Below are 22309 nucleotides of genomic sequence, written 5' to 3'. Positions count from 1 at the left end.
GAGAGCAAAAAGTCTGAGACAGTTCAGTGCCTTTGAGAGTCTGGGTTTAAACTCACGTGACAATACTGGAAAACCTACACTTAAAATCAGATCCAATGCTAGAAGGTAAATTGCTTCTTCAGAGTAAACGACAAAAAAGAGTCATCAGACTAACCTCTAGTATGTTCACCTGGGAGGTGAAATGCTTAACAGAAAACAAATTTTCACAATTATACAGATTCTGTGCTTATATTCTGGTAAAACTACTCCAGCTGGGTGTTACATTAATGAAAATGCCAGACGTGCCACTGTTGAATGTCAACACGGGAAGTAACACTTACAAGGGAGCTGAGCATGCTTAGCACTTTGCTTGAAATCAGGCCAGGCGTGCTAGGACTGTGAGGGATACTTAGCCACAAGAACAGCATCTTGAGCAATTATTAAAGTGTTAAAAAATGCTGCTCTCAATCAGTCCCTACTGATGGTATGATGCAGTCCACTGCTGATATTACTGAACAGAATGCATCCTGTATAATTGCTCCTCCCAGTAATTTTGTCTAATCATAGAAAAAACCCTGCATGGCTAAGCTGGAATATTAAAAGCATGACGCCATGGGATGGTGTAATGCTACTTGTGTGGTGTGGTAGTGAGTCAAAGTGAAAAGTAATTGGAAACAATTTCATTGGACACGGCAAAAGTTTGGCATCGTATTTATGATGGACCTGCATGTGCAAGAAATTCATTTGTCACGATGGCAGCAGGGCTGTCTGCACAGACCTACAGTTTTTCTCTGCATTGCCGAATAGGGGGCTGCCAAATAAGGGGGGCGCTCTGAGGACAGGACCTCCCTACAGCCCCCCCGTTTATCGGCAGATCCCAAATTGGACTTCAGGTATGCATTCATTTGGTTTAATCAGCGGGAGCAAAGTTATACAAATACTGTTGTTGTGATCTGCTCAGCTGTTGGATTAGTCTGAAATGGCCACTGAGCACCCAGAAGCAAACACATTTCTGCCCTAAACCCTCTCCTGCCGTCACAGTGAGCACTTCCAGAATACTCATCCAGCCGCAGTTTGAAGAAACAGCCTGTTTAACAAAGGGCATGGAAACGTTAACAAACAGGTGCTAGAGGTACGTAGGACACAGATGAGTGTGCGAGTCGGCGGATGCTACAGCTGGACCCAGGCGGTGCCGGCTCTCAGCACGGACGGCTGCCCCGGGCAGCCAGCCCCGCAGCTAACCTTGTACCGCCCGGCTGCAGGCACTGCAGCTTCCGAGCCTCTGTCCCTTCCACTTCCAAGAGCTGCCACAGAGAATGAACCTCATCTTCACTTACGGAAACATGTGGTTGCCATGGGGGGAATAGGAGAGAGGAGAATCTCTTAGTAGCATAATCCGATTCAACTGAAGTTCGGCTTGCGCTGAAAACAGCTGGCTTTTTGCCCAGAACAGAGAATGAACTTTACAGGATTTCGAGTGAGCGAGCCCCATCTTCAAAAGCATTCCTCTGGTAAAGCAACATGCTCCACCGGATCTCATCTGAAGACCTGTTAGACGGAGGCTGCTGAGGTACTCAGAGTAAATCGACATATTAAACATTGATATTGGCAAGAGGAAGAGTTCTACAAACAGACATTACCGACCTGAAATCTAGAAATTAAAATAAAAAAAGGCAAATGTAATTTCAAGGATCACATCTATCTGATTTCCCTGGGGGACACTGCATGGCTTTACCACCATATTTCCCTGCTTTTGAATGTTCATCTCATCTTCACAGCTTTGTGTACGGTTCACACAAACAGAAATATACGGAAAGAATCCTTGACAAAAATAAGTAGAGGGGAACAATAGAATGAAGAAGGTGAAATATCACATGTATATAACTTACAGGACAGCAAAATTATCATGTAGTAAGTTTCAGAGAGACATGCTCGATAAAAAAGACACTTCCTCTGAGCCTAATTCAATTTTTGAAGTGAAATATCTTTATCTTTAGAGTAAGAAATATTGAACCCACGTTCATTCCATTTCTCTTTGGGGAATCTCCCAGTATTTGAAAGAGAGAAACACAACACTATAACAAGCCTCGCCCAGGCATGAACTTCAAGTGCACTGTCTCTATGAAAAATGTATGGAGCTCTGAACTTTACAGCGACTGCCATGCCTCCCTCAGTCCCTTACGTGCCTCTGGCAGTGTAAGAGCCAGGGCGTTGTTCAGAGGCGATTTTTTCTTTACACTTTTCCCAGGTCGCTGAAGACGACACCGGCCGTGCCGCGTTTCAGAGGACAAGTGTTCGGCAGCTGCCGGGTGTTCGCACACCACCGGCCAGCTGGGAAGTCCCGTGCCGCCCAGCTGTGAGCATCCCCAACACAAAAAGACGACACCCCAAAAGAGACCACCCCAAAAAGACAACACCCCTGTGGAAACCGATGAGCATTTAACGGGGCGAATATCGGGGCTCCGCCGGCGTGGCTCCCCCTCGCCTCCCAGCGCGGAGCTCAGCTGGACGCCGGCACAGCTCGCCCGGCGGCCGGGACTCCCGCGGGACCGACCCCGCCCGCTGCCCCGGGGTCCCGGCGCGGTGGCCCCGCGGGGCGCGGGGGTCGCGGGGCGCTGCCGCCGCCGCGGGCTCCCCCTGGCGGCCCCGGCCGGCTCGGCCGGCGGCACCGCGGCGCGCAAGGGCTCCGCCGCCGCCGCGCCGGGCTCCGAGGGGCTCCGAGGGGGCTCCGCGCCGCGCCGCGCCGGACGGGCCCGGCCCGGACCGTGCCGCGGCAGCAGCCGTGCGCCAGGGGAGCGCGGGGCGGTGGCGAGCGGGAACAAAGGGGATCGAGGCGGCGCAGCGGCGGCGGCTCCGCCGGGGGGAGGCACCGGCTGGGCGCGGGGGGTGTGGGAGGAGGAGGAGGGTCGCCAAACTGCTGCCACTTCGTCGGCCGTGAGCGGCACTCGCTGGCGGCGGCGGCAGCATCCCGCCCCTCGCTGCATGGCAGCCCAGTGAGGGAGGAGCGGGCGAGGGTCTGGCGCTGCCCGGAAGCCGAGGGAGCCAGCGCCGGCGGCAGCAGCGCCCGCCGCCCTCTCGCCGGGATGCGCCCCGCTCTCCGCTGAGGCGCAGCCCCGCCGCGATGCTCTCCCCTGAGCGCCACCGCCACCACCGCCACCCCCCGCCGCCGCAGCCGCCGCCGCCGCCGCACCACCCGCCGCAGCCCAGCCATGTCGTGGCCACCATCGAGAACCTGCCGGCGGAGGGCGGCAGTGGCGGCGGCAGGAGCGGCATCTCCGCGCCCTCCTCCAGCGTGCGCCAGAGGATCAGGAAAGTGCTGAACAGGTGAGGCCAGGGGATGGAGCGGGGCTCTGGCGGCACGGTACGGTGCCGCTCGCCCTGGGGCGCAGGTCCCGAGGGCAGCCGTCGGAGGGGCCCCGACCCAGCCCGGCCCCTCGGCGGGGTGGAGCAGCGGGGCACGAAGGCGCCGGCGGGGCGGCTTCTCTCGGCTCGGCTCGGCTCGGCTCGGCTCGGCGGGCTGGGCTGGGCTGGGCTGGCAACGCCTTTCCCCACGGAAGCCCCGGGCGGGCAGGGAGCGACGGCGCGGAGCCTCCCCCGGCCCATTGTTGCCTCCGAGGCGGCGGCGTGAGGCGCCAGCCCGCGCCCTGCCCTCCGGTGCCGGTGCCGATCGCACCTGCCGTGTCCACAGGCACAACCTCCGCCGCGGAGCCCCCGCGCCTCCCGCCGGCTCCAGCTTTCCTGGCCCGTCACGGACAGGCTCGAGGCGGTGGGAGGAGGGAGCAGACATCCCCGCTGCCGCAGCCCGGCCGGTGGCGGAGGCGCCGCCGGGGAAGTTGGAGCGCGGGCGGCGGGCGAGAGGGCGGCGGGGAGGGGGCGGCTCCGGGGGCTCCCGGCCGGGGTCCGCCAGCAGCGGCCGGGCGCGGCCTGATGCTCCGGGGTGCCGGGTGGCGTCCTGGGGGATCTTTGCCCGGTTCCGAGCAGCTCTCGTGCCCCGGGCGCGGCGCGCTGGGGCTGCTGGCGAGAGGCGAGCCGCTCGGTTCGCGTGTGGCTCACAGTGGTCAGTGCAAAGACGGGAAAGCTGCAGGGTACTCGGAGTAAATTATTTCACCGAAGGCACAAGAAAACCCTGGAACCATCTTAGTTAATCCTTTACGCTCCCCTCTCTGCCGGTTGTTTCTTTTGCACTGCATTTGATTAGGGCAGAGGGTTTTACTACAAAGCAGAGTCCATCCAGTGCCTAACTGGTTGCTCTTCTCCAGAAAGAGCTCCTGTCTGAAAAGCCAGCTGGAGCCATCACTTCTGCCTAATGACACTTACGTGCTAAACAGAGCATTTGCAGCAATCGGATGGTGTCTACCAGCGTTGGCCTCATTGTCCCGGCTTTAGTTTCAGATTCGTGTAACATGGATGAGCTACTGAACACAGCTCTTCTAAATGGGTGGTTTAGGTTTGAAGATGAAGGTCGTTGACCCTTACAAGATTTAAATATTAGGGAATTACAATTCCTACAAGTGTTACATTGTTAAAAATACATGAAGCTATTTGCTCTCAGAACATCCCTATTACACTCAGGTAATTAACTTACCATTCTAGGAGGATTCCCCAAAGCTTCAGTAGAAGAGGAAATATTTATCTTTTGTTATTTGAGCATGGCAAGGGTTGAAAAGAAGTTGAAACAAGTAAGAGCTGCTTCAACTCAATTACACATTTTCTTGTACATATGCATTTTGCAACTCTCAGTACAGTATGATTGACTCAATTCCTCAACCCGACAGTCCGATTCATCTTACACATCCTGTGCTTGCAAGATCCCACTCTCCTTCTGCTTGGTCATCCTGAGGTGTGTGCCAGTCCTGAAACAAGATGCGAGAGAAAAGATGTTTTCCCAGGGGCACCAAGAGAAATATGAAGATGTGGTGAAGAGATCAGATACAAAAGCAATAGGTTCTCCTGTGCAAGAGGGGTAGTAATGATCTCTGGGGACTCATCAAATTGACCACAGTCTTCATGGCTAGGAGGTGTTGGATTAATTTCTACAGTTTAAGTAGTTACCATGCTTATGCATGTACATGACTGAGCCGTAGATAAAGAGTCAATATTTATTGTTCTTTATATGTGATTGTATGATTGGAATGAGAACACCTAGGTTGTGGTGGGTTTTGTTTTGTTGGTTTTGTTGGTTTATTTCCTTTTTTTTTTTTCTTTTTTAAAGGGGGAAAGGTTAGAAATTTGCTCTGGTGACCAAAGTTCAAATCTGTTCTGATTCATAAACTTGAATCTAGAAATTAGATCTCCCATAGGCCAGAAAAGCACCCTAAGGAACAGGAGCCAGTCACTTTTTTGTAATTGTGTTCTTATCTTCTCCTCAAACATGAAGCAAGAGTAAAATTTTTCCAAATATATGTGATTTATGGAGAAGGAGAAGACTTGTTACTGAGATTTTTTAATTATTAGCCAATCCCACATTGTGTATCACTGGAAATTTTGCACAAGTTAGATTTCCTTAAGTTTCCTTCAACTTTACATGGGATCTAATGTCTCCATGTAACATCACAGCTTTCATTAGTATTTCTGTAGATACAGTGAAATGAATGCTAACACAATGCTTATAGTTTCATCTTCTATGGGAACAATAGCATGGGGGAAAGAAAGAAATATATATGCCATATCCCTAAAGAAGTAGGAAACCAGGACAAACCAAACATTGTCTTTTCCAATTGTTTTTCTCCTGGAAGAGGGTAACACTTTCTCTGCGCTATCTATACTTCTTGGGCACCATTTGCTTGAGACCCATAAGTGAAAGGTTCCTGTCTGACTCATTGTGTTTCTGTTTTCTGCTAGACAAAGTAGGGGATCTTCAGGCAGACATCAAAATTAAAAGGTTAACAACAGCTGGGACTGCCAGAAACCTGCTTATGACTGGTGGAATCATAGAATGGTTTGGGTTGGAAGGGACCTTTAAAGGTTACCTAATCCAACCCCTGCTGCATTTAGCAGGAACATCTTCAACTAGATCAGGTTGTTCAGAGTCACGTCCAACCTGACCTTGAATGTTTCCTGGGTTGAGGCATCTACCACATTTCTGGGCAGCCTCTTCCAGAGTTTCACCAGCCTCATCATCAAAAATTTCTTCCATTTATCTAATCTTTTAATTGAAAACCCTTGTCCTGCCACAAGAGGCCCTGCTAAGAAGTCTGTGCCCAGGGAGGGGACAGACTCTGGTGTGGTCAAGGAGGAAAAAGACAGCAGGAGAAAGGAGACAGACACTGGCAGAAACTGATCATTGTTTCTTTCTCACTTTCTTTGTGGCAGTTCAGTTACCCAGACATTTGCTGATTCCTCAATTGCCTTCCATGGCAACTCAGGAATTAAACAATTAAAACAAATCAAAATTGTTTTACAAGCTTCACTTTCCAACCTCGCCTCTCTGTTCACTCAGTAGATCTCGAGGTAATAGAGAAACACTGGAACAAACCCTGCAGGGTATTTCAGAGAGAACACACTGAAAGCAGAACTGATTGCCTGTAAAAATCCATTTCAGTGATCACAGCAAACACTGCACTCTGAAAAAAGTTGTCCATAACAAGAAAGCAAATTAAAACACAAAATTGAATGGTTAGAATTATGAAGGACTGGAGATGCTCAACAAAATTATGGGATTTACTGGAATAGTTTGTATATAAATTCTGGGCTGCCAGTGATGGTGAACAGGACCTACTGCAACAGGATCAAACTTGCTGTTTTCCTTGAAGTAGTTGTGGTGCTTAGGCACGTGGTTTAATGGTGGACCTGACAGTGCTGGGTTGATGGCTGGACTCAAGGATCTTGGAGGTCTTTTGCAACCTTAATGATTCTATGGTTCTTAGTTGGGAGAGGATGGCTCTGAGCTGCTGTTGCATTAAGGGGAAATGCTGTGGTGATTACATACTGCAGATGTGTTCCTGGACCTGTGACTCACACCCATGGTCCATAAATCCCATGCGCAGGGCCCTGTCTGGTACCTTCCTTGTGACATTTGCTGAGTAGGTGTCCCTGACTGACCCTGCCCTGCTATGTTGCAGGGGAGAACAAGAATAATGATGGCTGCTTGATTGCTTGCTTCCCCAAACTTCTGTGAAGCCAAAATAGGACTCCACCAACTCTATCTCCTTGTAGAGGACCACTTAATAAGCAGTGACTCACCTGCTCCTCATTGACTCCCACCTCTAGTGGGAAGATAAAAAATAAATAATGTGGTTGGGGTTCTGTGGTTCTCTGTGCCTCCGCCCCAGCACCTACGTATTTCAGAGATACCTGTTGGTGTGTCTCAGCTCGCTCCATCTGGCTGTATTCCAGCACAAGAGGTGGCGTGTCTCCCTTTCTTACACTTCCTGGGTGATCTGAAGGGCAGAGACTCACCTGGCAGATGCTACCTGTGGCACCTGAACTAATTTACAGGTTGATCTTACGTTGGGAAGTCTGTCACCTCTTGAGAGGAGCTGGACAGACAATAAACGTTGCTGAAACACAGGGGGAGCAGGTTGCCAAGTAATCTCTTTGGGGGATTCTTGCAAATTGTCTCCAAATGAGAGCCAACTAGTGAGATACCTGCTTATACATGGACATTATCTCTGTAGTCATGGGCAGCAGGACAGGGAGGGAAAACAAAGTTTCTGCAAGCAAAATGAGTTAATATCTTTAGATACTATGACAAAGTTACTTTAGCTAAGTAAATGAGATTATTCCTGGAAACAAAAAATACTGTAGCCATGTCAGTGAACTCGGGTCTCCAGAGAAATGTCTAAGGCACTGCTATTGTATTGCTTTCCTTGACAAGGACTTTTTTTAGAAAGCTGGATGGCACATGCATTTTTCTGGGTTTACCCACTTCTATCTCTTAGTGCTTCCTTAAGGAATACTAGCTGTAAAGTCTAGCTGTGCCTTATCTTGCTGTTTCAAGGTTGTCTTCATGGGCTTCTTCTTGCTGGCAGTTGCTGAACGGCACTTTGTATTTCTCAGAAGTTTCCTAAAAATCATATCAGAATATTAGACACATACTCAACTTGAGTCAGAAAACGGAATAAGAGTTATTTCAGCCATTCAGTCGCATCTTGTCTCTTAAATAGCTTTGTAGTTATGTTCTCTGCACTAGTGAATTGCCAAAGCTGTCTATGGAACAGTGTGACTTTCTCTGCTTCTTTGCTCACTTATTTAGTTTTATCAAATAAATTTCAGCCTTGTGCATAAAGCCAGTGCAAGGTGTAATTCCTGTCTTAGGAGAAGGAAGAAAAAAATGTTTCTAATAAGTATAATTCATTAAACTAGGCAGTGATTTATTGAACAAAATTATCTGAAAAAAAGCAATTTAGAGTCTTTTTGAAAGAAAGCTTGTCTGTTTGGGAGCAGTCTGAGTAAAACTTTAGATTTTTTAGTATGTTACTGGCCCAATTCATCCCTGATACTGGAGTTGAGAAAGAGTTTGGCCCACTAGCTGACTAACTTTGAACTTGAACCATGTGTCAAAGCTACTAACTCTTCAGAGATGGGAGCTGTTTAAATGGCACTGCAAGTATCAAAAGCTATAACCCAACGTGGGTTTTTTTTCTAATAATGCGCACCTGCATAATAAATCAGACACAGGGATTTTATGTACTAAAAAGAACTTGGAGCTGAATAATAATAAAATTGAGACAATGTGTTTCATTGCCCCAAAGCAAAAATGTCTTTCAGTTGACTGATCAGAGAGGCAAACAAACCAAATAATTTATGGCATTTTTCTTTAATGAAAAGCAAGTCAAGGATCAAACATATCATTTTTGAATCCAAGAAAAGAGTGAGTATTCATGACCTTCAGTTGCTTTGCTTTCTTCTTCAAAACAAAAGAATTTGCTTCCTTTGGGATTTTTTTTCTTAAAAAGTACAAATAGCTCCTCAAAGTCTACCCAGAATAACAGTGACTGTAGAAAAATGAGCCCGAGCTCCATTCGGATAGCCACAGTTCTCCTTTTAGGTAAGAATATTTATACCATTCTGAAGTAAGTCAAAGAAAATGAGATCAGAGCATAGATAAAGCAACTAGGTTGGCTTTCTTGTGCCTGTTAGTATTATTCTTTCTGGTCGAGGAAGGGGAAGGTCATATCTGCCTGTAGGAAAGCATCCTGGCAGAGGATAAAGAAATGAAGTGATGAAAAATTGTCCACTCTTTCCTTTTCTCATTAGTTCACTTGTAATCACCATTTTGTAAGCAAATGACTTCTGCAAATTAGCTGTGTTCCCAATAATTTGGGTGCATAAGGGAAATACCTGTAAAATGGGAGAAAAATATGCCCTTTCCCTTCTCCAAACAACTAATTTCAGTGAATGCATACTTACTTATTGGCATGCCATAGTACATTCAAAATGCTTTGATTCGAGAGCAAAGATCAGCTAAAGTACAAAAAGCTTCCATGTTGTTGATGTAGCATGCATTGGAAATCTGTCCAAATTTGGTTTCAAAGTGTCTGAGTGTCATTTCCTAACAGGTTTAGAAGCTGGGATTGGAAAGCTTTGTCCCTTGTGCCTTGTTTTTGCTCCTGAGAATTTGCACTTTAGGAGACACAAGCCTTGCTGGTCCTGTTCTGAAGTAGGAATTGTTTGAAGTGATGTGATATGGTAAGTGCACTGTAATCCAAACCCAACAGCCCCGGTACTGATTGGGAAAAGACTTTCCCTAGGAGGGACAATTGGGCAAGGCAGGATATGTGGGTGTCTTCTGTCTACCTATGACGTTCCAAATGCCGGCACTTACTGGGTGCCTGTCTGTAAGTGGGAATTTTTGACACTGGCTGTGCTGTGGGCTTTGGGAAGGGGTTACTGCCTCTTGAACTAGGGGGGTTTCAAAGGAGCAGCACCATAAATGGCTCCATAGAGAAAGCGGGAGGAATGGACAGAGTGGCTCTTATGGGATGGACAGAGCAGCTTTAATGTGCTAATAAGGGGAAGGCCAGATGCCAGCAGCGATCAGAAGGGCTCTTTGTGGCTCTGTCTCTTTGGAGATGGCTGGAGTCTCTGTCCTTATCAGGGTTGTTTCTGCAGGCAGAGGGAAACACTGGAGCTATTAGTGAGGTGTTCCCTTCCTTTAAGTCAGCAGATAGCCTTACAGATTAGCACTTGAATACTGATTAGGGCTAATTACCAGGAAAGCTTAGGAAAAAGAAGTTGCTGAAGAAGCTTGACATAGAAAACTATAAAAAATCAGCCCCCAAGCCCAACAACAACAGAAATCACGTGCTCAAAGGCTTGTGAGCTGAGCTCAAACTCAGCTGAAATCACCTGTTGCAAGAACAGCTGAATGGGGACTCATAAATTGCCATGACTATAAAGTGTGTAAGTATTGGTGGTTCTGAGATTCATGTTGTGAACTGCCTACTCTACCTGTCTGTGCTTATTTATGTCTGTCATCCATCTACTGAGACTTTGCCTGAAAACACTTCAAGTTTTGAAGTAGTCTTTCAGCTTTCTCTGACTCGGTTTCTCTCATGACTTAAGAAAACATTTATTCAATACATATTCACTCTCAGTTATCTTTCTCAGAGACACCAAACAATTGAGGTAGCAGGTTTGACTCCCATGCATCACCTTTTCCTCAGTGCAGGAGGGAGCATCCCCACAGCCTGGCCGTGCTTGGCGAGCGCACAGGTACAGCAACACTGTGCCGTACATCTGCAAGGAGTGTGCCTGCTTTTGGGGATGTGCCATGGCACATGGGAATAACCAAATCATTTCCTAGAGGAGGTGGGTGACCCTTGATCTCACCAGAAAGGTCTGTCTACAAATGACACCATGCAGGCTCCACAGTAAAAAACAGGGACACGTATTAAGCCATTCTTCTGTTTGTAGCCAACACAGTAACTTCAGTCCGTAATTTGACATTCCCTTTAGGGTGGTGGTCACCTTTGCTTCCTCACACTGCCTGTTCCCCATGTAATGTGAGAGATCACACTCCACCTTCAGATAGGTCTGACCTGTGGCAACCTGAAGGAACTTTGGAGCTGGGTAGTGAATCTTCTCTTTGGCTATAACATTTTTCCCATCAGAAAATGTAGATGAGTCAAAACCTTGTCAAGAAGGATTGGTCTGTCTCAAGACTGCCTGTTCAGTAAGGTTTCTTATGTCCAGTGTCGCGTTGATATTGGATAGTAAAGTGCCGCGACCTTCCCAAAAGCGCCTCCAAGGAGGAAGCCTCTCGGTGCAGCCAGCACACTCGCACACACACACACACGTACACACACACACACACACACAGAGGATAGCTGGCAAAACAGTCCGACAATGAATGAGCAGGAAGAGTCTTCCCATGGGGCTCTACAGGAGAGATTTAAAGCATCCGCACTCGTGCAAGGTTCCTGAGAAAATCCGGGCAGAACTATGGGGGGGTCCAGGGTGAGGGAACCAATCGAGGAACTCTGAGGGCGTATCAGGTAACAAGGGGTGTGGCGGCCAACAGAGCCAACCAGGGGAGCAGAACTGGGGTATATTAACATAACAGAGCATTCTGGGGGAAGCTTTTCAGTCACCTTAAGCTAGAAAGGAACCTAGGACTTATCCCACCTTAGGACTCCTTTTGCTCCTTGTCTAGCAGGCCCACCAGCCTCCACAGCCCAGACCAGATTTTTTGGGATGGAGAGCAAGTAAGACTTCATGGTAATCTGGTGATGGGAGTACTTAGGTAGGAGACCATGTTTAACTCTGCTTTGCTGCATCTCTGAAGGCTGCTGTGAACACATGTGCTGTGAGGTTCCCTTGGGATGAAGAACCTCAAAAGGTCATGGTTTTGTCCTAATGCAAGACATGAGAATTTTTGAATATTGAAAGTTTAGAACTAGAAGATGCTTTTTTTTCCCCTGCAGCTCATCTTCCAAGGCCTTCCTGGCTTCAAGGTGTTCATTTACAAAAGCTACTCTTGCAACAGATTGCTGCATCTCTAATACAGATAAATTAAGTAATTTATGTCCAATAACAAGACTATAACCGTAGTGTTAATTTCAACCTGTAAGCCAGTATTAGCTGATAATGGAATGAAAACAAAATTTGAAACATTTATAGTGATGGCCATTAGTTTACTTAGTCCTCTTTGGTGTTCATTTGTCAAAGAAGCTGTTGTGTGTGTGTCCAGAAGCTTCACTGTATGTAATTCAGCTGCACTGATTTTAAAAGGGTGCTATCTTCTGTGCCACATTTATTCTCATTAGTTTTCTTATCTGGCAAATGTTTTTTGATGGCAGTTGGCTTTTTCTGCTTTCCATTTGGTAGAAATGGAATATGAGTCAAGAGGGGTGTATGTTTCCCCCTCTTTAGTGAAATAGAGAAGAAGCCATTGGTATTGTCTGAGGGAGATACCAGAATCTGTTCCTGCTCTGATACCTCTTAATCAGCTCTTTGAAGCAGAAGAGAGCTCCACAGCTCCACTCCTGGATCTCTCCAGCCTAATAACTAAAATTCTGATCCTTAATGTAGCCTTGGGATGGCTATCTCAGAGGTTTTCAGGGGAAGGGGGAGTTTGAGGGAGCTGGGATAGGCTAAATGAGAGTGGTGGCTGCAAAGTAGAAGTAGGGGGAGTTCTCTCTCCTTTTTTTGAAGAAAGGAGGTAGATGTCTAACTCTTCAAGAGGAGGCCTGATGTGAGTCACTGAAAGGTAGGGGCCAAATGCTCCAAGGAGGGGTAAGGCATAAGCTGTACCCTGTCCGATGCTTTCTGGTTTTTACCAAGATTTCAGTCTTTGTCTACCCAGCCACTCTGTGGCTTTCCCAGGGTGCAGTATTATTCTGCATGGATCTTCTGTTTTTTTTTTTTTTCTCTATGATGGTAAGGCAAATGCTAGAAAATAATTATTAAAATTAAATTAATTACCTTGTGATTATTTTAAGCCCTGTTGTTTTATGGAGTTTAAATAGCTCTGTATTTCCGGTGGCTTCTGTAGCCTGCTTTGGGCCATTTGCCTTTGAAATCTCTTCTTACTAGAAGCTGAGCACTGTAATGAACCTAAGGGTTTCTTTCCTGTTGCTCCTTTCCTTTTCTCTCTCTGCTGCTGCTGTTACAGACATGAAATGCTTTTGATTATGTTTTTTTTAACTCCCTGCTGCCAGTATATTGGGGTCTGTAGGGATTGTCCTGGGTAGATTGAAAGTGAGAAAGGACAGCAAATAGCAAGTAGGCTGGGAAGAGTTGAGCAGGGAGCTGGAAAATATTTTAATGGGTATGGGATTTGATACTTGAAGGAAATAAAACTTTAATGTTGTAGATATAATTTTCATCAGGCTGGGTATGAGGATTAAGTACCCTCAGCCAGAAAAAGTTTCCAAGCTTCATGCAATATAGTGGGGAAAAAGCCATCACCCAAATATACGTAATGATCAATTAAAGTGCCTCCTTTTCCTGCGTAACCTACCAGATATTCACAGGTAACTTCCAGTCAGATTTTGGATACCTGACCTCTGCTGTCAGGTGCCTGATTTGCTGAGTGGGATGCTTTGTAGAAAAAGCATCACCATTTGCATTTTCACCATTTGCAGAAGTGCTGTCCAGCTTGTCCCGGAGCAGACAACACCTCTGGGTAGTCCTGGAGACCTTGTTCCATTGCTGCCTCCTCACATTCTTCTGCCAAAGCTTCTTTGCTTTGATTTATTGCTCACCAGCATTTTTTTGACAGTATACTTCAGGGGTTTCTTTTTGGGTCCAGTTTGTGGTGAGGGAATCACATCTTCAAAGACATTCAGTAGATTCCAGAACACTTGGAGGATATAATCTAGAAGCACAGGGGCAAGGTGGTGTCATGGTTATCATACATGTATGATAACTTCTTACTGGCGCTAAAAAGGAAAATTCCAGGTTTTCTCTCATTTAAATGTAAAGGCGACAGCAGAACAACTGTTCAGCACCAGAAATGCACTCAAGGACTGAAGCAGAGTGGTCAAGGTAAGGTGCAGTGCCATGTGATGGTGGTTGAAGGGTTGCCAGAAATGGAAGAGTAACATTGGATTTATATTAACCAAGCAAAATCTCTGGGCTTCAGAGTTGCTCTTGCTCTAGGGAGGTTACTTGAGTTTAAGACACCAAGTAATACCCTAGTAATTCACTTGAAAATTTCTGTGTCTGTGACTGTGTGTAAGCATGTGAGATGTTTTAGTTACCAAAAATCAACTTCCCATCATAAATAAATAAATTCTAGCACATTCCAACTTGTAGAAGAATTTCTGTTAAATTTGATGTCTGAAATTGTTCATACATATTGATTTGGTATGCATTACTGTGTTAATGGAACTTATTATTACTCAGCTAGATTAATTTATTAGATTTATCCCTACATCACAACCTATAGCTGCATTGAGACATGAGCCCACAGAATCAATACCAATTTCTTTTCTCATTTATGAATGTTCTTACTGACATCCAAAACACTCTTACACTCAAGAGTATTTAGCTGCCATTTATTGTGAAGCATTACACTCCGACAATTTTAAATTTGTCTTTTTTCTTTGTCCTTTAATGATTGTATTTTTCCATTTATGTGGGCACTTGTTTGATCAAAATGCCATGCATCAAGCATTAAATGAGTCATGATCGTAATCCAGTCATTGGGACTAGCAGCAGCTTAGGTGTGCAAAATTAGGGCTCTGAGACCAGACCTAATCTTTGAGATGCATTTTGGCTGCTCTTCTGTGTGGCAGGCCCAAAGTGGGAGAGGGAACAAAGGTACAAATGTAACTTATCCTAAGCTGCCTGCCAAATGTAGTGTATTTGCATGTTTTTCTTTGAGCAGCAGCCATGCATGCATTTATCTTTCAGAAGCAGCAGTGTTTGGCTGAGGAGCAGTTGCGGAGACCAGCTGAAATGGGTAACTGAAGTGGAGCTCATTCACTTGCTTCCAGAGCTTGAGCTATTGAAAGCTCATGGTGGGAGGTGAGAGAAGTGGGGTCCAGAAGAAATATGGGGTAAGAAAGGTATTTGATCACCTCTGCCTCTGCTGCAGTTCAAGGCTGGTAGACAACGCTGATGGCGGGGAGAGGCAAGTCTTCAGACAGTCCTAACACCAGCATTTCTGTTCCCATCACAGCTCCAGTGGTGCTTGGGGATAATGTCCTTCCTTCCTCTGGCTGGACCAGAAATATTCTGTAACTCTCAGGAAGAGAACTCTAGAGAATGGTTGGTCTCAGCCCAGCCTTTAAATGCAATTCTAAGCAGCTCACCAAACATTTATGTGCAGAGATCTCCAGCAGCTGCATACACACAGAGATAATGTTTCACCCAGTGGCCTGTAAGGTGAAACTCTGTAAAAGTCACTCTTCTCCAGACAGTCTTTCCTTCTTGTTTTCCAGAAAAGGTTGCTGTATTCACTGAGTATACTGCTTATCTGATTAATTTTTGGCTTCTATTTAACTGTTGCTGCTGTAGCTGCTGCTTGTGCACCACTGCAGTTACTGGGTATTAAAAGCTCAAGCCTGAGAAATGAAGTACAGCATGCACAAAACAATCAACCAGGTGATAAAGGCAAACTGAGGGAACAAAAATCACCCCCAAAAATATCATATGTAAGTATGATACAGAAGTAGGCATCAGAGTTAAAAAAACGGTGAGTTGCCCCATGAATACTGTCTGCCTGATCCAGCTGTGGGGTTTGGGACCAAAGCCAGAGCAGGGTGATTTGTGTTATCCTCACTGTGCATGGCTAAAAGTTACAGGACAGCTGGTGGACAAAATGTATCTTGACCAACTTGTGCAGTGCAGGACAAGGAGGGGTGGGCTTTTGCCTGTTTTGTTTTCAGGAGAAGCTGTATCGCAGCAGCAGATGAGGGGAAATACTGTGATTTAAAGGACTTGGAGAGAAGTACATACAGTAGCTCCTGATTTACAGTTCAGAATTGGACACCAATTGGTTTTTTGGCCCTGGGCGAATCTCTCAACCTCGCTGGGTCTGGTTCAGCACCTGTAAAACGGGGACAATTAAACTTAACTACCTGGAAGAGTTGTTGATTAGTTAATGCTTGTAAAATGCTACACAGTGCTATAAAACAGAGCATAGTACTCAGAAGCATCTGGTTTGCAGTTACTATAGTGCTTCTCTGAAACTTTATGGGCAAACTTTGCCAAGAAACAAAATGATTAATGTGTGCAGTACATTGTAGGCATTGGGAGATGAGGGACAGACAGCTTTTCAAAGGCAACTAACTTTCCTGAGGGTACCTCCTGTCAAAATACAAGAGGAGGTTTCCCAACAGCACCTGAAATGGCCTGGCACTTAAGGCAGAGTCAGGTGAATTTGGGGTGGCAGAATGAGGCTCGGCAGGTGGCAGAAGAGCTCCTTGCTCCACTCCTATCTTCTTGTTCATATTCTTGACCCTGTCCCCAGCTTCTTCCCTCTTTGTTGTGCTGGTGGAACCATTTGCACAGTGGCATGGAAAAACAGGTTGGTGGTTTGATTTAGATGGGGAAAAAAAAGGGAAAAAGTTTCTGCTGTTGTTGGTTTGTATTTCCAGATGGATCTTCTCTCCAGTGTAGGTTATCCTGTGGCTACACACACATGGACAAAGAGACTGGTACATGGATGAGAACAAGTGGAGTCTGAGGCAGCTGAAACTCTCCTGACACATCTCATCCTGGAGATGATCCCACGAACCATGTTACCCAGACACAAAAATGTTGCCATCACAGAGCTTAGAGGGTGTGTTAGTGAACTAACCCTTTTTCCTGGCTCCAGAGACAAGTTACACTGATTTCATTGGAGACGTGTATGGCAGCAGAGAGCAATAATTTGGTGAAAAGCTGATCCTGGCTGAAGCTCATCACATTGTATGTGAAACTCTGCTAACAAAAGGGAAGGAGCTAAGAATGTGCTAGAGATAAGCTTGCAATAATTTCTGAGATTTGCATCTTGACTATTATTTGAGATACTTACAATGTGAATATGTGCACTACATGAATAATGCACGTGCATACACATGTTGATTTGGTTTAATAGGAGACTTAAAACAAACAGAAGCAGTGATGGAGGGAAGAAACCATTTCCAAATCCATCACTCCTTTGTTGATGCCTAGAAATTATTGAGAGGGTCACAAGTTACCTCATGTGAAGATTCAACTTCTCAGTCATTTCATAGAGCTAGGTAAGATAAACATGAGCTAAGGCTGAGGAATGTGTTTGTTCTTAGCAGAGCATCATGAACTGACAAAAGGAGGTCGCACTTCTGTCTCTTCCCTGCTCCTGGCCAAATTGCTCCTTCTGCTTTTGCTAAGCCAGGTCTGGTTTCTGTCACAGGCAGATCACTAAAATCACAGATCATTAACCTGGCTGAAAAAGGTTGCTGTTGTAGCTGGGTTTTTAGCAAACATTTGATTAGACTAGCCTGGACTGATGATGAAAGAAAGGAAGGAGGCTGTGAGCAGGGAGCATAGAGGAGCAAGAGCAGAGGAGGTGAAAACAGGGATGGGAGGTAAAAGAAACTGGAAGGAAGGACAGGAAAGTATATCTTTCTATAGTCTCAAGCTTTTTATTTGGCTCATCTGTGTTGTAATACCATGTCTGAACTAACTGGTTATTGCCAAAGTCCTCAGCTTCCTCCTGCCCATGCTGTCCTGCTGTCATGGGTTAGCTAGCATAGTCTCGGAAGTGGTGTTCTCGTGAAGCAGTGCTTACAGCTTCCCCCATGACCTGATAGAACCTATCAGTGGCCAGTTTGAATATGGACAATTCTTTAAGCCACTTAAAATTGTGACCGTGTCTGTGATACACACTTAAGAATAGATAAACTCCCCCCCAGCTCTCTCTCGTTTCCGGTGCTGGGACAGGTGGGCCCTGTGTGGGGGCCAGTGCCGGGCTGGGCCACGGCCATCCTGGAGCCGTGGGCCCTGTTCCACCTGTGGAACCCCCCCACAGCCTTGCTGTGGGCAGCAGGGGCAGCTCGGCTCCCCCCCCCCACAGTGATAAGCCACATTCCAGCTGCAAGGCCGAGGTGAGATTAACCCTTTTAGTGCTGTAAAGAGCTGAAAACCTGAGGGAAGAGAAAGAGGAGATGCTTAAAGCTGAACTTCTGTTGTGAAGCTATGATATAGCAGAGTATCTCGTTGTAATTCCATGAAGATATGGGGGGTGGAGTGTTCAGCTCGTAAGCAAAAGCACCTGTGCTGAGATAGGCAGATGCTGACACAGCTGTAATTTCATGAGAAGTTTGGACAGGGAGAGATGGACCAGATGAGGACTTTTGCTCCAAATGGGAAAGGAGAAAACCTCAGTTCCTAGACATGCTCCCAGAGATAGTCCTAAAGATGAAGATGAGGAAGACCCTTTGCTCCCAGGGAAGGAGAAGGGCCTCTGTTCTTAGAGATGAAATGCTCCCAGAGATGGGTGAAGAGAACTTTTGTTTCTGAACGGCTCAACCTTAAAATTGTACCCCAAAAACTTCAAGAGTGGACCCTCGAAAGCAGTTGTGGGAAAAGCTGCAAGTCAGGGGAAGGGACTCACATGCGAGCAGAGAGACTCCTCCTGTTCCTAAATGGACTGAACAGGGTTATTTGGAAGTGGGCGGCTGTCTCATTGTGATACTGTTTTCATAGCAGGGGCAAGAGAGACTCCTCTTCCTAAATGGACTGAACAAGGTTATTATGGAAGTGGTAAACAGACTGAACATCTTAAGGGTTGTCTTTTTACATTGTCAGTGGGAGAAGGGAGGAAGGTGGGGGGAGGAGAAGTTTTCCAAAGGTGTGGTATGATTTTTTTTTTTTCTTCCTTCTTTTAGGTCTGTTAATAAACTTCTTTATATTCTTTCAAGTTTGGTGCCTGCTTTGCGTTTCTCCTAATTCTTATCTCACAGAAGATAAACAGTAATGAGTATCTTGGACCAAACCACTACACTAAATTGGTGTTTCCGCCCGGTTACAAACCCAACCCGCTACACCTGCCTTCTCCATTGTGACAAACCCTAGTGCTGATGTTCCTGAAAAGATGAACACATGTGAGACCTGTTGGGCATTGACAGCTGGTAAACAATCAGCTGTAGCCAATTCCTCACTCAGGTGGGGGGAAGTAGTGTCAGTATATGCAGAAAGGAAAAAGAAGGTTGCCAGACAACAGGTAGCATGACTCTGAAGGGAGCTTGTGGAAAAATGTGTGCTGTTAGACCTGTAAGTACTTGCTGTTGGAGGTGATGGTGGAGGTGTGATACTGCCCTAAATTGACAGTAGTCTTCTTTGTTACAGGTTAAATTTACTTATTTTTAGGTAGGCCTGAATTCAGTGAGGATAGGCGTTTGTAGAAAACCTTGGTATAAGCATGCTCTGTGTTTCCCTGTTGATACAAAATGGAAGGGGAGTCTTATCCATGAAGCAGTTTTTTTTCACAGTAACTGAAAGAGGAGACACATGTTCAGCAGATCTAAAATCGTTATATCTGGTGTGCAGCAGTGCTCCTGTGGGCTTTGTGACTCACTTCTGCCTCTCTGCCAAGGTGTGCAGTAACTTCTTTGCTGTGGCTGACTAGAAAAATAGCCAAATCAGTGATGGCCAAAATCGGTGGCCACTGAACTGGTTTGTCTCAGTTTCTGTGATGGCATGTGCTGCATTCTCCTATAGTACAGTGTGAATAGCTGTTTTTATTTGGTTGATGTGTTCTTAGAGGCTTATTGCTATTTCTTTCTTCCTGGAGCTAGCAGCCATGCACAAGCTTTCCCAAAACTGTGCCTCTGAGCTGCAATCCCATAGCCTCAGTTACCAAAGTAATTTTTTAAGAGCAAAATATCCACCAATTTGGGCACCTTGGGAGTGGTCACAAGATTGTACTGACATAGTTTTCTGGAAGCATTTCTCTGTTAGTCCTGCTTGCCAAATTTATCCTGTATCCTCCTAGCTGTTATATTTTCACGTGCAGTACCGTTGTATAGAGGTGCTGCACAGTTCCAATGTATCAGTTTACAACACTTTCTTCTCTCCTGAAGCAGGCTCTGTTGTATTTAGAGCACCAAAAACACAGGTAAGGAGGAAAAAGGGAATGATCACGTTCAGACTGGGAAGGTGTCTATTAGTAGGAGTACAGGCTCTGTTGATTTTTAAAGAAAACAGAATAACAACACCTCACCCCTCCTGCTCCCCAGAAAAAAAAACAACCCCCCAAAAAAACAGCAAAGCAAAACCACACAAACAAATATGACCAAACCCAGCAACCTTGCTACAGTGCATTATACAGCAATTTGTGTTTTGATACCAGAATGAATGGGCAGGAAGCTAGGGAAGAGCCTAGCTTCTGCCACTGAATCCCACTTGTTGGGAGTGGAGAAACGTAACACAACAAAAACCTCCATCTTACTACACCTGTCTGTGTTCAAGTATGCTTCTGTGGCATAGAAATAAATTATCATGGAGGGAAGGACCTGCTTCTTGCTGTTTTCGTGTTTCCTGATGACCATGGCTCTGCTCTGATCTTAGGTAGGCAGAGATGGCCAATGAACTAGCCTGTGGGTGTGCTGTGGTATAACCACATTGGCTGTTTTTAGAAACTCAGTCATGGTGATGTGCTGAAAGAGGTGGGAAATCAGTTTTGTATGAGTCAAGAAAATACATCATCAATGCAGGAAAAAGTAGTACATCAGTTCTTAAGATGAACTCCTAGCTGGACCCCAAAATACATGATAACCCCCCCATTTTGTTTCCTTTGCCTGTCAGACTCTCTCCTTTCCTCCTTTTTCCCCAGCATGCAGCCTCTCTCCACAGCCACAGCAGCACCATGGTTTCAATATTTCCTGTAAAGGAAGGGGGAGTAAGGGGAGAGTCCCCCATGCCTGGTTAAGAGGGTCTATTGTAGAGGATTAACTGTGCCCAAACAATGAAGCCCCTCGAGGAGCCCGTTACCCTTTTGAGATGCGTGTGTGGGTAAGAGGGCACACTGCTGTCCCTGTATCCCAGCCCAAGTGCGTGAGGTTCGATGCCCTGGTTGCTATGACAATTAATCGCGTCTTTTAAGGGCTGGTGTCGACTACAGATCCCTGTAAATTGCCTGAAAGACTAGTTAAAGCTGCTCCTTAGGCACTTGTATTTGCTTTTACCCCAAAAAAGGGGATGGAGAGGTTTTCTTCTTCCTATTCTTAAAAAAAGCCAGAGTAACTTGGTATATGCTTTTAGACTGGCTTTCACTTTCCTGAGCATTATGAGACATGGAATTTTTCTGAAGAACAACTGCAGAATAGACAGGGATGTGGTGCCTTCCAGCTCTGTGCATGTAGTTTTCATGTGTCCAGCAGCTTTTGCATGCCTGGGGAATGTAAGAAGTATAGTCTTCAGGAGGTGTGCATGAATTGTTTTGTGTTTGTTTGTTTTTACTGGAAGGTTTGCACTAGGCAATTAATGTGTATGTCTTTGGCTTTTCTTTGTACTTTAAAAAAGAACAACAGGGAATTACTGTGGAGTACCAACCTACAGCAAGACTGCACTCTGTATTTGCCCGTTTGCCTAGGTAATGGAAGAGAAATAGATGTTTCCCATGCTGTTAATCCAGAAACCTGAACTGTAGTGAATGCAAATATTCTTAAAAGTGTTCCTGTAGGTTAAAGCCCTGTTCATTGGAAAGGGAGTCCTAACTCCCTCAGTACATTATTAGAATGGTTGGAAAAATATGTCTAGAAGTTTGAGAAGTTTTTTTTTTTTTCTCGAAGGCACTAAAGTCTCTCCTACCTTTAATATTGCTTCTCAGGGAAGAAAAAACCACCAAAACCAAAGCCCATGAAGGGAAACAAGTTTAAAGGGATAAGTTATCAAATGCACAATATTCTCTCTTAATCTTAAACTAAAGGAGAGGTACGATTCAGCAGAGTCTCTCTTTTTTTAATGAATGTCACCTTGATACAAACACATTCTTATACACAACATATGTCTGAGGAAACCTACAATTACTGGAGATAGTGGGCAAGATGTTGGCATTGTTTGGTGTGTCACATCAGAGTCAAATGTGCTAAAATATATTAGGTAACTCTGATTATCAGAAATACTGATAGCTGTGTGCACTCAGTGCATGCTATATATCCTAGTTTTGGGTGACTAATTTAGTCCCACTGGTCACAGAGACATGAATGTAACCTCTACAGGACCATAGGTATACAATAGTGGCTTGCTTTACATTTGTAATTTCAGTACTTGAGGAGCATCAGGCACTACTGTTGATAATTAAGCCGTGGCTGAAGAAATAGTTGTGTTTCATCTTTTGTATGGCAAATTACTATGATCTTTCAGAACTTCTCAAGCTGGAGCAGCTACAGGAGAAGTAATCAAAATGGACCCAACCCCCAGTGTATGGCTCCGCAGCCATTACTTCTTTCCCTTTTCAAAGAGTTTTAAA

The 22309-nt window shown here is 45.6% G+C and overlaps 1 protein-coding gene across 1 annotated transcript in view; it reads left to right on the top strand.

Annotated features, from left to right (window-relative positions):
• The first annotated feature begins 2875 nt into the window (after positions 1-2875).
• Positions 2876-22309, top strand: part of SLC35F1 (solute carrier family 35 member F1) — a 237320-nt gene continuing 217886 nt past the window's right edge. Inside the window, exon 1 of the mRNA XM_039569275.1 lies at positions 2876-3303. Within this exon, the coding sequence (XP_039425209.1) occupies positions 3101-3303 (203 nt within the window). The 5' untranslated portion in view covers positions 2876-3100. The remainder of the gene's footprint in view (positions 3304-22309) is intronic.

This window comes from Corvus cornix, chromosome 3 (assembly GCF_000738735.6).
Source record: "Corvus cornix cornix isolate S_Up_H32 chromosome 3, ASM73873v5, whole genome shotgun sequence".
NCBI lineage: Eukaryota > Metazoa > Chordata > Aves > Passeriformes > Corvidae > Corvus > Corvus cornix.
This window is presented reverse-complemented; position numbering and strand designations above follow the sequence as displayed.